This window comes from Camelus bactrianus, chromosome 35 (assembly GCF_048773025.1).
Source record: "Camelus bactrianus isolate YW-2024 breed Bactrian camel chromosome 35, ASM4877302v1, whole genome shotgun sequence".
Classification (NCBI taxonomy): domain Eukaryota; kingdom Metazoa; phylum Chordata; class Mammalia; order Artiodactyla; family Camelidae; genus Camelus; species Camelus bactrianus.
The window spans coordinates 16,592,056-16,605,393 of NC_133573.1; the positions used below are offsets into that span (position 1 = coordinate 16,592,056).

General features: G+C 43.6%; 1 protein-coding gene across 1 annotated transcript in view; it reads right to left on the reverse strand.

Annotated features, from left to right (window-relative positions):
• CUBN (cubilin) overlaps positions 1–13,338 on the reverse strand; it is a 273,800-nt gene extending 260,462 nt beyond the window's left edge. The window contains exons 1-8 of the mRNA XM_074358517.1: positions 13,105–13,338; positions 12,585–12,714; positions 11,562–11,657; positions 10,971–11,009; positions 8,524–8,625; positions 7,750–7,853; positions 1,646–1,772; positions 523–685 (exon numbers count right to left, since the gene is read on the reverse strand). Coding sequence (XP_074214618.1) covers positions 523–685; positions 1,646–1,772; positions 7,750–7,853; positions 8,524–8,625; positions 10,971–11,009; positions 11,562–11,657; positions 12,585–12,714; positions 13,105–13,217 — 874 coding nt within the window. The 5' untranslated portion in view covers positions 13,218–13,338. The remainder of the gene's footprint in view (positions 1–522; positions 686–1,645; positions 1,773–7,749; positions 7,854–8,523; positions 8,626–10,970; positions 11,010–11,561; positions 11,658–12,584; positions 12,715–13,104) is intronic.

Here is a 13,338-nt window from a genome sequence, read left to right on the forward strand (position 1 = left end):
GACATGTGACCTCCCTCTGAGGTTTGGCCTCTGTGGGTTTGTGATGGAACTGGACCATCTTGTTTATAGCAAAGCCCCAGGATCTTCAAACAACGCATCCAGGTGAGGACCACTGGACGGTAGTGAAGACACTCAGAGATCAATTTGCCCAAGTTTACAAACATCTGGCTGGTACAAAAGGTGGAACTAGAGCACGTGTCTTTTTGATCTCAAGCCTAGTCAGCTGATGGCCCTAGCAATAAAGTGTGTGAGCTCACAAACTCTGTGGCCAACCCCAGCCCCAATGTCTGATTCTAGCCATGCTGGGACAAATTTCCCATTACTTCTGTTGAACTGTTAAACCAGTTAGATGGTCTGGAGTGGGGGTTAATGAAACAGGACATGAAACTGGATTGGAACACCTGCTAAGAAGGGTCTTCTTGTCCTTGGGCAGTGGAAGGAAATCGGTTCCGGCGTCTTACCTGGCTGGCCTGCAGAGGCCAGCAGGGCACCCCTGGCTGGATGCAGACACACCCCACGTACCTGTCGGACAGGCCCCGCAGTAGAAGGAGCCTGGAGTGTTGTAACATTGCACATGTGATGAGCAAGGCGGAGGCCAGAGGCTGCATTCGTTTGTGTCCAGCGTGCAGGCTGTACTGTTGGAGGGGGATGTCCACCCAGCATCGCAGATGCAGCTGTACTTGGGCTGGCAGGACGACCCGGGTGTGAACAAAGACAATCAAGAAAATGAGCAAAAAAAAGCCTTCCAAATCCCACTGAGCCCCCGACTGTTTATTTTCTAACGTTCGTTCATTTCTATGAGGCCAACTGAGCAGCTGCTCCTTTTCTTCCCATATGATTAAGCATTTAGACCAGACCATGCAAAAAGAGAAACTTTATTTCAGAGTAAGGGAAACCTACAATTTGCCCCCCAAAGAAGCCAGGGAAAGAGCAACAACAGTCAAGAGCTGTAAGTCAATATAATTAAAGTTGATCGACTCAGCCTGCTGTGCTTTCAGAGGGAAAAACACCCATGTAGGCACAGACCTTGCAAAATCAATTCTGTTTGTTTCCTTTTCGAAGGTCCCACCCACATCCCCCCTCCCACTGTCGTTGGAAGAGAAACATTTTCCATCACATGGGTAGGAAAAAAATAGAACTAAAAAAAAAGGCCTGAAGGTCTCATGCAAGGTCAAGCAGACCAGGGCTGGGCAACCTTGAGGGCCAGGAGTCAGGGTCATCAGGGCTCAGAGCACAGGGGACACTTGGGGAAATGGGCTCACAGAGTCTGCAGCACTCACAGGGCTCAGGGGTCAGAAAAAAATACCCTGACTCCTTAAAGCTGCATGCTGCAAACAAGGGCGGGCCTTTATGGCCCCATGTCTTGTCACTGTTAAAACTCACAAGGCCAAGAGAAGGTCATGTCTCACAGGGAGATTCATGGAGGAATAATAAAAAAGTTAGTACATAACAACATCAACCTCTGGGTCCCTTTCTGCTTATTGATGGACAATTCTCATCTCCTCCTTCACCTATGTCCGGCTTAAGGGCAGAGGGTGACTTCCTCTCTGCAGCCCCACAGGGTCCTGCTCATTCACAGTTACATATAATGAGGAGCTAATGACCAGGACTCCCTCCAAGGAATCCCACCCATGAAGGGACCCACCTGTCCAGCCTGCACTCGGACCAGATCCTCGCAGACGCCGTGGACACAGTGCAACCGGGAGCCCCCTTCACAGTCATCATATTTGGATGCACACTGGGGGCCGTGGTTCTCAGGGGAGCAGAGACAACTGTTGGTTGCACAAGAGCACAAAGTCACGGCTGGTGCTTCAGAGTGCGTGTCTGCTTTCTTAGCATCGATTAAAAAGAGAAAGTAATAATTCCGATTGCAGGTCAGTGATGTTCCAGTGGAATCATAAACCAGCAAACCAGATTTATTGGCTGGAGTTTTGGAAGAAGATCACTCTGCCCTTTACGGGGCAGATTGAGTAAATGTGTTATCTTCTCAAATATGGGGTGAGAGAAGCATGACTACCGCTATAAATTCTTCTGATATCAGGTCATCCAGCTACACTCTCAAAGGTCAGGCATCTATAAACTAAAGGGGTTGGAGTTCATTCCGGATGGGAAAGGGAGAGGTCGTCAAGTCCGTTCATTGTCCACCCAGCTGGACCCACGAGTAAGCACAGGTGACCTTGACTGAACAGATAAATCACCAAATGTTCTCTCAGCTTGTATAACCCCACAGGCAATGGCATATCCGTGTCTCAGAGTCTGTGATGATGATTATACTAAGAAGGCAATACTTCTATCCGTGGCTGTAATTAACATAGTAACATTTCTTTCCTAGATCATTGTAACTCACACAATGTAATTATTACATGATAGCTAAGCTAGCGGTGGGTGTTTTGAGATTTCAGTTCAGTAAAGAGCAAATAAATACAATTGTTTTAAGCTATCATCATCTCAAAGTTGCTGTTCGCTCTATGTCTGTACTGCCAGCTACAGAGGGAACCAGGACAGAGTGGGATGGTGGCTGGGGGAGGGGCAGGGGCAGAGGCGTCCCCTAGCCCCCTAGGCTTAATTCCACGTGTTGGAGCACCGGTGTTGGGAGTGGGATCCCGGCCCAGAGGTCACTGTCTGCCTGACTCCAGCCACACTGGCCCTCAGAAAAGAAACTGGCCACTGGGGCCGAGGATCAGACACAAAGAATGAGAAGGACCTGTATGGCCATGGACCTTGAACTTGTTTCTTAGTGTTTCAGTAAAGGGGCCACTGTGCCAGGTCAGGACGTTCTTTTAACAACACATATTGAGGCACAAAGAGCTCAGCTGATGTCCGTGGGTAAAAACAAACGTGTGATTGACAGCGACGGAAATGAGAGTTTGGCTCTCTGAGAAGCAACAAGAGCTACACTCTGGGCACAGAGCGTGGTGTCCCCATGGAGGGCCCCAGAAACAGCTGCTGGGGCAGCTCCTCCAAGTGGGTTCTAAGGAAGAACAGATCAATGAATGTGGCCAGAGATGGAGAGGAAGAATATGGTGGGTATCGTTCAGGCCCTCACACAGAGGGTTGCCAGAACTAGCAGATAAAGATACAGGATGCCCAGTTTAAAATTTGGATTTCAGATAAATGAATACTTTTGGGGGGATAAGTATGTCCCATGCAATTTGCAACATTGATACATAATTGTGTAAAAGCTGGTCCACTAAGAAGTTACATTTCTGAGCCTTCCAAGGTTGCCTTTCTCATTAAGACAAGGTCACAGGTTAATAGCAATCCATGATTAAACTTAAAAAAGAAACTCAGTTAGTCCTTCCCTCCCCACAGCTATTTATCTGCTTCTCATCTCTAGCTTTACACCCTCCCCCTCTCATATTCTCTTTCCTTTCCTCTTTGCTTTCCCATCCTTACCCAGAGTATTATTTCAGAGAATTTTATTAGACTCTTAGAGATGCTAGAACTATAGGCCATTTCTAAACACATTTGAGGATTTGATCCAGGTGGCTTCCTGGATAAAAGTTTATTTTATCAGCACCTCCACCTGCCAAAATAAAATTTTTTTTTAATCTTTAAACCAACTATAACTAGATTTCTGAGTCGATCGTGTATGAGATGTCTGAGAATTCAGGAGCCCATGGGACAAGAATGCCTAGGTTTAAATCTTGACTCAGCCTATTCACTATTCACCCTAGACAATGTCATAATAACATCACTCCCTCTGCCTCCCATTTTTTTGTAAAATAATAATGGCAATCTGTGAGCACAGTTTTCACCTTGGGGTCTAAAGGCATTTTCCTTTAGGAAGTGCTCAGGAAACTGTGTTTATCTCATCACTAAGTGTTTTACTATTGGAAAAGGACTTGAGATTTGAGAGATTCTGGTTCAAGGACCTGCCGTTAAATCCTCTCTTTCTCTCTCCTTTGCTATTGTCATTGAGAGATGAGTAGATTTTAATCCTACACGCTTCCTTAAACAGCTACAAAGTATACTTCTTTCATTTCAGATAATGTGAGAAAAAAGAAGGAGGTAGGGAGGAAGGAAGCCAAGTGCACTAGCAATTTCCTCACTATGATCCTGGAAGACAAGTATTTTTAATCCCACTTCACTGGCAAGGTTCAAATTGCCCAAGGCGCAGAATTAGCAACTGGCAAAAGATGAATTAAAACTTGGTCAGCGTTATTCCTGTACCATTGTTTTTCCGTGTCACATTCCCACGTTCTGAAAGTGAGAGTTAGTTGAAGACTTTCCATTTTTGCCTGTCTTTTTAACATCACAGTGTTTGCATGGAAAATGTGTTTTCAAGCTGTCCCTTTAAAGAAAAAGAGGAGTGAAGTGTACACCTCCCTGCAGAAGTCACTTTTGTAATGACCTTCCATTGCTGATTTGGTTCCAGCAAAACAAAACTGGGCTTTTCAGTCTTCAAAAACATTGCAAGTGCATTTGGCAATGGAAAAGAGGTCACATATACTTTCAAAGTCATAGTTTAACTGCGTTCGAGTCCATGGTTCAATTTTAATGTAACTGACTAACTAAAAGAGGTAATCAGATTAATACGTAACTATGATCTGAGCTGAAACCAGATTATTATCCTCATCATTTAACCTCGGCCGGTTTTAAAATCCACCAATGGTAAGAATGAAAATAAATAAAATAAAATATAATCATCGTTGTGCTCCTAGAGGAAAACAAAACAACAAATTCCACTTTTTTTTTTTCTATAAAGCCTTCTAGATTCTGTGCCTGAAGTATATAACATACCCCATCCATGCATGGCATATTTGGATCCCAGGGGCTGTTTTAAACTGATAGTAAATCAGGAAACAATAAGAATCAATCTTCAGAAAAAAAAGGCAAATGCACTTTTGAGAAGCAGCAAAATATTGTCTGTTAGCTGTCTGAGCACTTGGGACAAGACCATGAGCCACAGAAACCGGAAGAAACAGATCATTGTTTTCCTTGCTCTACTGTCATTATCCTAAAAAAGAATTTGTACCAAAAATTTTTCTATGAAATGGGGCTTCCAATTAACTAGTATTTGCCTAGTGCTTTCTCTTTCAAATGTCCTTCTAATTAAAAAAGTTATTAATCCTTTTAAATAAAGACAGCTTTGTCTCCCCCAAGTAAATGGGCTCCAAGAATTAGAGGCTGAAGGAGGCTTCAGACTCAACACAGATGCTTCCCATGGTGACCACATTTCTTCACATCCAGATTATTCAACAGCAGCTCAAGTCTTCCTTCAGCATGTGCCCCATGAAGTTTCCAGAGGGGGTTTCTGGTCTCAGGGAAGCTACTGATTAACAAGGATTTATCCTTACATGATTAACAGAACTCAAGAGAGTAAGTGATCTCTTTCATGCCACGTAGATTCCACAAGGCGAGCATTTAATCTTATGCTCACCCACATTTTTCTTTTATTCCTTCACAAAGCCTTCATCGTATGTCTGAACTGGAGTATTTAGGTCATAGATAATCAACTGGAATTCATGAGGCTCCCTAAACTATCCCCTTTATCAAGAGGAGGAAACCAGACTGAAATGCTGTGCTCTCTAGTCACCTCCCGCATATGAATGGCAGAAACAAGAAACCAAACCACTTCCAGAGTCAGCACAATGAGTCCTTGGGCTCCTTTTACAGGAGCGTGCAAGAAAGATGATTCAGTGTCGCCCTTGTAAAGTTGAATCTGCTGTTTGGGCAGCTCTCAACAAATAAAGTGGTTCTGCTCTCTCTGTCTCTGTCTCTGTGTCTCTGTGTCTCTCTCTCTTTGTCTGTCTCGCTCTCACATATCGGGACAAATAACTAATCTTGACATGCAGCAAATTCTCATGTTAATTTTTTTTCTTTTCCTTTCCATTTTGCAGGGGTGAAAATACAGTTTTGTCTGTGTGGGGAAAACCATTCTGGCTTGGTCTATGGTCTCACTGCCCTTGGCTGCACGGCTTTGTTAGTCTGTTGGCTTCAAGATTCAAGAAGACAGTGATAATAAAAACCAAGAGTGAGCTCTCATCTCCAGGACATTCCTGGATATCAGGAAGGCGGGACATATTAGTGCCAGGAGTTCTTTGCCACCGATATCTCCACGCAGAAATCTTCTCTGATAAATGCCCATAAACAGAAATCAGGAGATAATGCTTTCAAGGGAATGAAAGATTAGACCTGCATTCTGGATCCAGCCCAAGTTTGCATGTTTATGAAAGCAGGGATCAGGAGATTCCTTTAAATGAGAAACAAAATCCAGAAAGCAAAAGGCTCTTGGATCACATACTTCATTTCAGTGAGAGGTGGTTAACTTGGGGGTTGCACACTGCTCAAACTTATAGACGTATCCACCAGAAGTTTGAATGAGTTAAGTTGGTAACTTGGAATGAGCAAACATTTTTAAGATCAGATCAAAAGAACAAAAGAATCAACTAAATCAATGAAAAAGAGAAAGATTGTGGCTACTTTGGGAGAAAATAGTGTGTTCACAGATGACAAGGCAAAAAAAAAAAAATTACTGCATTCCTTTTTGTTGGAAAGAAGAGAATGGATCTTGTTCCAAGGGAAAAACAAGAGAGCAGGGACCCTGGGGGGAGAGAAATGATTGCTCTTTACTCCAGTGAGATTGTGCCCGAGAGAATTTGCCATAACAGAACCAATTTCTTTATCTTTTAATAATCACAGAAAACAGGAGACCAGCCAAACTATGGGGAAAGATCATGCCTAAAGATTTTTTAAAAGTGATTTCAAGGAACTATACAGAAGGAAGTTTGACATTGACCTGCCATAAACTTTGGGACTTGATTATTGACAAGAGGGTGCATCAGTCAATATAGCTTTAATGACTGGGATGCCTAACTGGGCTTCTTAAGGGAAGGGAAGACTTCCTGTAGAGGGGGGGTGCCTGAGCTGAGTGGGATAATGCTGTACACAAGCCATCTGACAGAGTCATTCAGAAGAGAAGACAGGAGCCGCATGCAGTTAGGGGCCTGATGGCTAATGGAAGAGAGAAAGGACAGTTAGCTGTAAAACCTCAGTTCCGTCTCTGGTCTGGTGATGGTCTACATTTTACATAGTGCTTGAACGGAGATACCTTTACTAAATCTGCCAGCTCTCTCATCTACAGAATGAGTGCAGCAGTGGCTGGCTGGGATGGTGGGGTCTCCCTCTCCTTCGTTAAGCTCTTCTTCAGTGGCTGCCCCTTCGATGCTCTGACTCCTGCATCTTCAGCCTTATCCTGTACCGCACCATCCACACGCTCCGCACCATCCTCACTCTCTACGCCAGCCACGGGGGGGTGGCCTTCTTCCAGTTCCACAGGGGCTCCAGAGAAAGGATTTCTTCATCTGCGTTGAGGTCACACAAGCTTTTCTTCATCTAAGTAAACAGCTACGTGTACGTTAAAGAAGTGCCACATAGCTTCCTCGTGGAGCGCCTAGTTTTGCTGGTACTACAGATAGTTAATCTTAGATGCTCTTAACCACGGGATGTTTTAGTCCTTCAAAAATACACCCCAATTTTTTTTTAAAAAACAGGAAAAAGTGAAAGTTTTGAGCTAAAGCTTTCAGAGACTTGATATGTTTCTTTTCAACTCTCTGGGAGCTTTTGACCTTGGCCAGGAGAAGGACATTCCCCAGGGAGCTGGGGCACCTCCAGCCCAGGCCCAAGAATGAGACATGCAAACCCAACTGGAGCAGAGCCACCGTGGCTAATATGCAGATCCATGAGTATGAAAAATAAATACTTATTGGGCTAAAAAAAAAAAAAAAAAAAAAAGGAAAAAGTTACCTGTAACTCCCTGCTGTATTTATACAGGTGGCTCCGTTCTGACAGCCCAACGGTGTCCCCGCGTAAATCTCACATTCGTTAACGTCCACTGAGCACAGAGGACCCTGCGTTCATACAGAGAACAAAGTCAGGTGCCACAGGTCACAGAGGCCTCTGGGGCCAATATTCACATGATACATCTGAGGATTGACAGATAGGCAGGAAAGAAGCCCTCGGTCAAGCCAAATGCCATCATGTTAAAACTGACCTCAGGTCATCCTTCCTCTGAAACTCAGAGGTGGCCCAACAGAGCCAGAGAGCTTCTTTATAAGATCACATCAGCCACACCAGAGAATTCCTTCTACCAACTCATCCTCACTTCCCTGTGGAGCTATGCCTGGGACTAGTCACTTCACTTTTCTTCACCGTGCGTGTCAGATAGCACTCCCATCGTTAACAGAAGAGGGCAGGAGAACTGGCAGGGCTAGGTCGAGATGTGTTTAGTACACTCAATGCTGAACAATTTCAATTAATGTCAGCAGGATTATCACGCCCTTCCCTGTGGTTGTCCAATCAAGTGTACCCCTCCTTAAGAGGGCTTCGCATGCAGTGGGCTATATAATCACGCTCGCCACTGTTTGGATTTTTGGCATTCATGCCATAATTCATTCTGATTTGGGAGACCACAGAATCCTGGAAACCCTGGACAGAGAATGAAATAGGATTCTGAAGGGCTCCCAGGAAACCACCGATGCTGACTCACCATCATTTTTAACCCCAGACCAAGTGACTCACCTTCCACTGGGAGGGACAGATACAAAAAAAGGAACCATGGAGGTTGAGGCAGGTTCCACCGTGTTGGCAGGGGTTGCTGCTGCAAACCTTTTGCTCAGTGGTCTGAAACAAAGACAGGATGGTCAGCAAGACAGTCACATTTGCTGCGTTTCAGTGCCGGTGTATACAAAGTACCACGTTTGCATTGTGCTGTACAGCAGAAATTGACACAACAGTGTAAACTGACTATACTTCAATAAAAATATATACATATAAAAAAAAAAAAAAACCACCCTACATTTGACTCCTAGTCAACTGAGGTTCTTCTTCCAAATTTTAAATCAATTGCTTAAGTTCTTCAAATCCACTCTCTTTGAAACAACAAAAAGCATTTAATATTATCCATCCTATTCAGATTTCTTTGCTATTTACATGTATTTAAGCACGGATGGGATGGGGCATGAGTGAGGGGCCAGGATTCCCATCCGTTCTTTGGGAAAGCATTGTTCACCCAACACACATCCATTGGTGGGCAAGGGTAAAGACTTCAGGTGTGGAAATCTCATGGACATTTCTATTGTGCTAAGAAAGTGAAATGGAAATGCCGCTGCGTCTGCTGTTGTTTTTATCTCTGGTGCCTCCAGATAAGCATTTGAAATATGATCATCTTTTGCTGCCACCCCTCCTCCCCTGGGTTAAGATAACTGAACCCTTTTCAGTCCAAGCCTCTTTGTTCGCAATGTGGCCTGCGGCTTAGATGCACCCTGCAATCCCGAGCTCACATGACTGCTTTCAGACCAGAGTCACAAACAGACCCGCCTTTGTCTGTGGATCCTGGGGAATCCTGCCATATGTCAGCTTCCAGTTCCCATCTTGTAAGACCTGTGATGCCTCAGGACAGGGAGAACTTCTTCAGAGAAGATAAGTGATTATGCAAGGAAAGCTATCCTATTAATTTCACCTAATCTCAGTCTAATTCTCTGTTTTAAAAATTAAAGTAAGGGCAAATTATTCTTTACTTTTTTTTTTTTTTTTACTGTTTGGTTACTCAGGGAAAAATCAAGTCTTTCCCTTCATTTGCAGATGAATCTGAGGGCAGAGGGCAGCAGACTGACTCAGCACCATTTACTGCAAAGGCCATTCTCCCCCACCTTTGTAAGAAGTCAAATAACCATGCATGGTAGAGTGGGGGTCCTCTTTCTAGATTCTGTTTTCTTCCCTTAATCTGTCTATCTTTGTGCCAGTACCACAAGTAACCCTGAGCATCAAAGGATACCATTAAGAAAGTGAACCACAAATTCATTAGAGGTTTTTCTGGTGGATAAAACAACACTGCCTGGGGGTTAAAAACTCAGAAGCCTATGGAGGCCCAGCAGGAAGTGGAATCCGTGAGCAGCCAGGAGGAAGACAGTAGGGAGTGGTGGGGACTGGAGTACCCAGAGACCACTTGCCCCATCCAAAGGCCTGAAGGCACTTACATTCAAAAATCATTAACAGCTCTTCCTGGGGGAGGCGTGGGGAGAGGGAGGACATTCTGAGCTAACTTGACCTTGGCCTGCAGCTCTTGCCCTTTGGTAGGAATAAAGAAGCACTCTAGGAGACCAAAAACTCAAGCACAGTGTCTTGCTAGTCAACTACCTCCTGCAATGATAAAGGCTAAAAGGGTAATTTGTTATCAAAACTAGGAGAAAGAGTACATGAACTTGCTGACCAAATTTAAAAACACCAAAGTAGAGGATGACATTTGAAACAGAATCAAAAACAGATCAAGAATATTCAGAGTACTGGAATCCTTAACCTGGAATCTCCTTACTTTTATCCAAAATTTGAAACATCGGGACATTCTATGCATTTCTCTGTGTGGAATATCATAGCTTCCATGAAAGTCTTAAAAATGCCAGCTCCCTGCAAAAGGGGTAAGAAGTCTGAAATTGTAAGGACCAGTTTACAAGTACGTAGTCAAGTTATGGAAGGTTTGTTCTAAGAAATTGTTCAAAGTTAACTACCAGCCAATATACTTTTAAGAAGATTTGGACCATTCAGAGATACACCCTAGACTTCTGAGTTGAATGTTAGAGAAAATATGTGGCCTTTCAAAACTGAGTCCTTGTTGCCAGCATCTGCCAAGTTGGGTGCCCACGCGCTGACCAGCTTTAGCCTACGGACGCCCACGATAACATGGTTAAAAAGGGACATTTAAGAGGATGAGTGTGTAGACTGCTGAACTCAGAGGCAGAGGACTTCACATGCCCAGTGACCTCAGGCTGGTCACATCATTTCTTCAAGACTCAGTTTCCTCATCCTGAGCATCCTGGGAAGCATAAACTGTGATGAGGATTAAATTATGGGAAAAGCAAAGTCCTTAGTATTGATCATCCATTCACCTTAAGAAAAGGATACCAACTCCACCACCGATTCTAGTGTGTCTCCAGTGAAAGGGGTTAGTCCCTTGCAGTAATGGGACTTACCTGCTGTAAGCTCTGAAACTTTCTCTCCAGATCCACAAGCTGGCAGGGCGGAGAAGAAAACATTCGTTAGCCGCAGTTCCCATGCAGCGTTACCCTGTGACACTGGTGACGTATTTTCCTGCTACCCTCTGCTGGGGGCTCACTTTATCTGTTTGTTCCTTTTCTCATTGACTGTTCCCTACTCTTTGCCCTCTCATCTCATCTCCTTCCTACTCTCTTCCATTATCCTGGATTCTTTCCTAAAAGAAGTACAACCCATTGATAAGTTGATTTGTTGCTTCTCTGCACATGGTGACTCTGGGAATTTTCCTAAGTGACAGGGATCCACCCACCTCACCAATAGGAAGGTGGCTATCAGGACACGGAGCAAAAGCCACTTCTGCAACAAGCTCGTGTCGCGGTGTTTCCAGCCTCTGTCCATCACCACCGCTACGTCATCTATGAGAGCTGGGTCGTTCAACCAAAAAGCCCATACTTAACACCACTTTTCTAAAGAGGATGCAGAGTTGGTATATCTGCTGCAGAATGGTTACTTATGATGTTGCCTTAAGGAGAACTCACTTGCTCTACTGATGAGGACCCCAGACTTACCCTGGAATCAAGCTGATGGATTTGACTAGAAATATTTTGAGGCAGACCAACTGTACCCCTTTTTAAATCTGTAATATCATCTTTGTTCTTCTGGATCTAATTTTCAAAAGAAGAAGAAGAGAAAGAAGGCTGAAAAGGTGAAGGAGGAGGAAGAGAATGCTAGTGAAAAAAACCACATATATAAGAATAAAATTTTTAAATTTGAGGATATTCTATGTTAAGCTCTAAGGTCTTATCCATTATTATAAAAATCAGAACAAAGCCATGTATAATAAACTTCTGACTAAAATAGCCAAGGCATAGTTCCATTTACCCTTTCAGTAACAATATATTAAGGAATTTTCCATTTGCATTTTCCCCATAATAACAGTTTAGAATCCTTGGTAAGAGGTCTGGCTTGGAATCAGACTGCTGGGGTTTTCAATTTTGGCTCAGCCATCTGACATATGTCCCTGGGCAAGTTACTGAGCTGCTGCAGAACCCTTCTATCTGCCTTATACATGGGGTAACAATAAAGCCAACCTCACAGGGCAGCCTTGAGGGTTAGATGAGCTAGATTATGCACGTAAAGTACTCGGCACAGTGGACAGCCCATAAGAAGCTCTAAAGGTTTGCTCCTAACATTATGACTGATACGCCACGTGATGCAGTAAATAATGAGCACTAAAAACACTCAATAAGGCAGGAAAATAATTAGCCAATTTTGTTCTGTGGCAAAAGTAAACTGGTCACATCCACACCTTTCTGTGGTTCCCCTCCATCCTTGCTCCTCTTGTAAAGAGGTCTCAGTATTACCATCTGTACCTTCTCTGGACTAGAGTATGTCAGTCTACACCATGAGCCATTAGCCATGCCCTCTACCCACTATTCACCCTAGGGCACTGTTTTTTTACAAGGACTTGTCTCACCTCCAATTATGTTCCCCGAGCTAAAGATTCAAAATACAGATTCACATAGACCCATTCAATCAACTAACCATATAAGAATATACAAAACTACCTCAATATATTTCCAATGTGTTACCTGATGCAAACATTCACCAACGTCTTCATCATTTAATTTAATTTTTCCCAGGGATCCAGTTCTAAATTCAATGTTTTGAGCAGATCCAGTAAGAAACACTAAGTTTCCCCTCTCTGCAGCTATCCGAGGCCTATGTAAACCAGAGAATGCCACAGGTATTATCATATATACTTTTTAAGTCTAAAGAACAAAGTTTCTCCCTGAATAAATGTAGACTGCATACATCTTTGCTTTCTAGTCTACTGAACCAAATCCCCCCCGCTGACCTGCCATTACTTTCTTTGCAAATTTCTTGGAGACATCTCTTAGTAATTGCATACTCGCCTTATTTGCAAAATGATAAATAGTTTGTGTATAAAAAGATAATTCCATACATCAGTCCAATTGTTTTTTTCCTATTTGTTTTTAACATTATTGTTTTCCTCGAGAGAAATTACACCTTTGCTTATCAGGCTCTTTGTGAAAACTGATGAGAAACTACCCTAGATCATTAGCAGGAATAATCCTTGTGTCTACTTACTGTTCGAGGTCAGTATTTCTTTTTTGTCTCTGCAGCGCAAGTCCTCCAGCTTCACTGTAAGATTCAGCAAATGTCAACAGAATAACCAAACTCCAAAGAGGAGGTGAGGACATGTTCCCCACCAGCCTCCTAGGTTGTCAGGTAGGAGGGAGGCCACTCCAACCAAATGAGCATGGGAGTTTGGAGAAAGCAAACCAAGCAGACGTACTTTGCCCTGTGGAACGTCCTGCAACT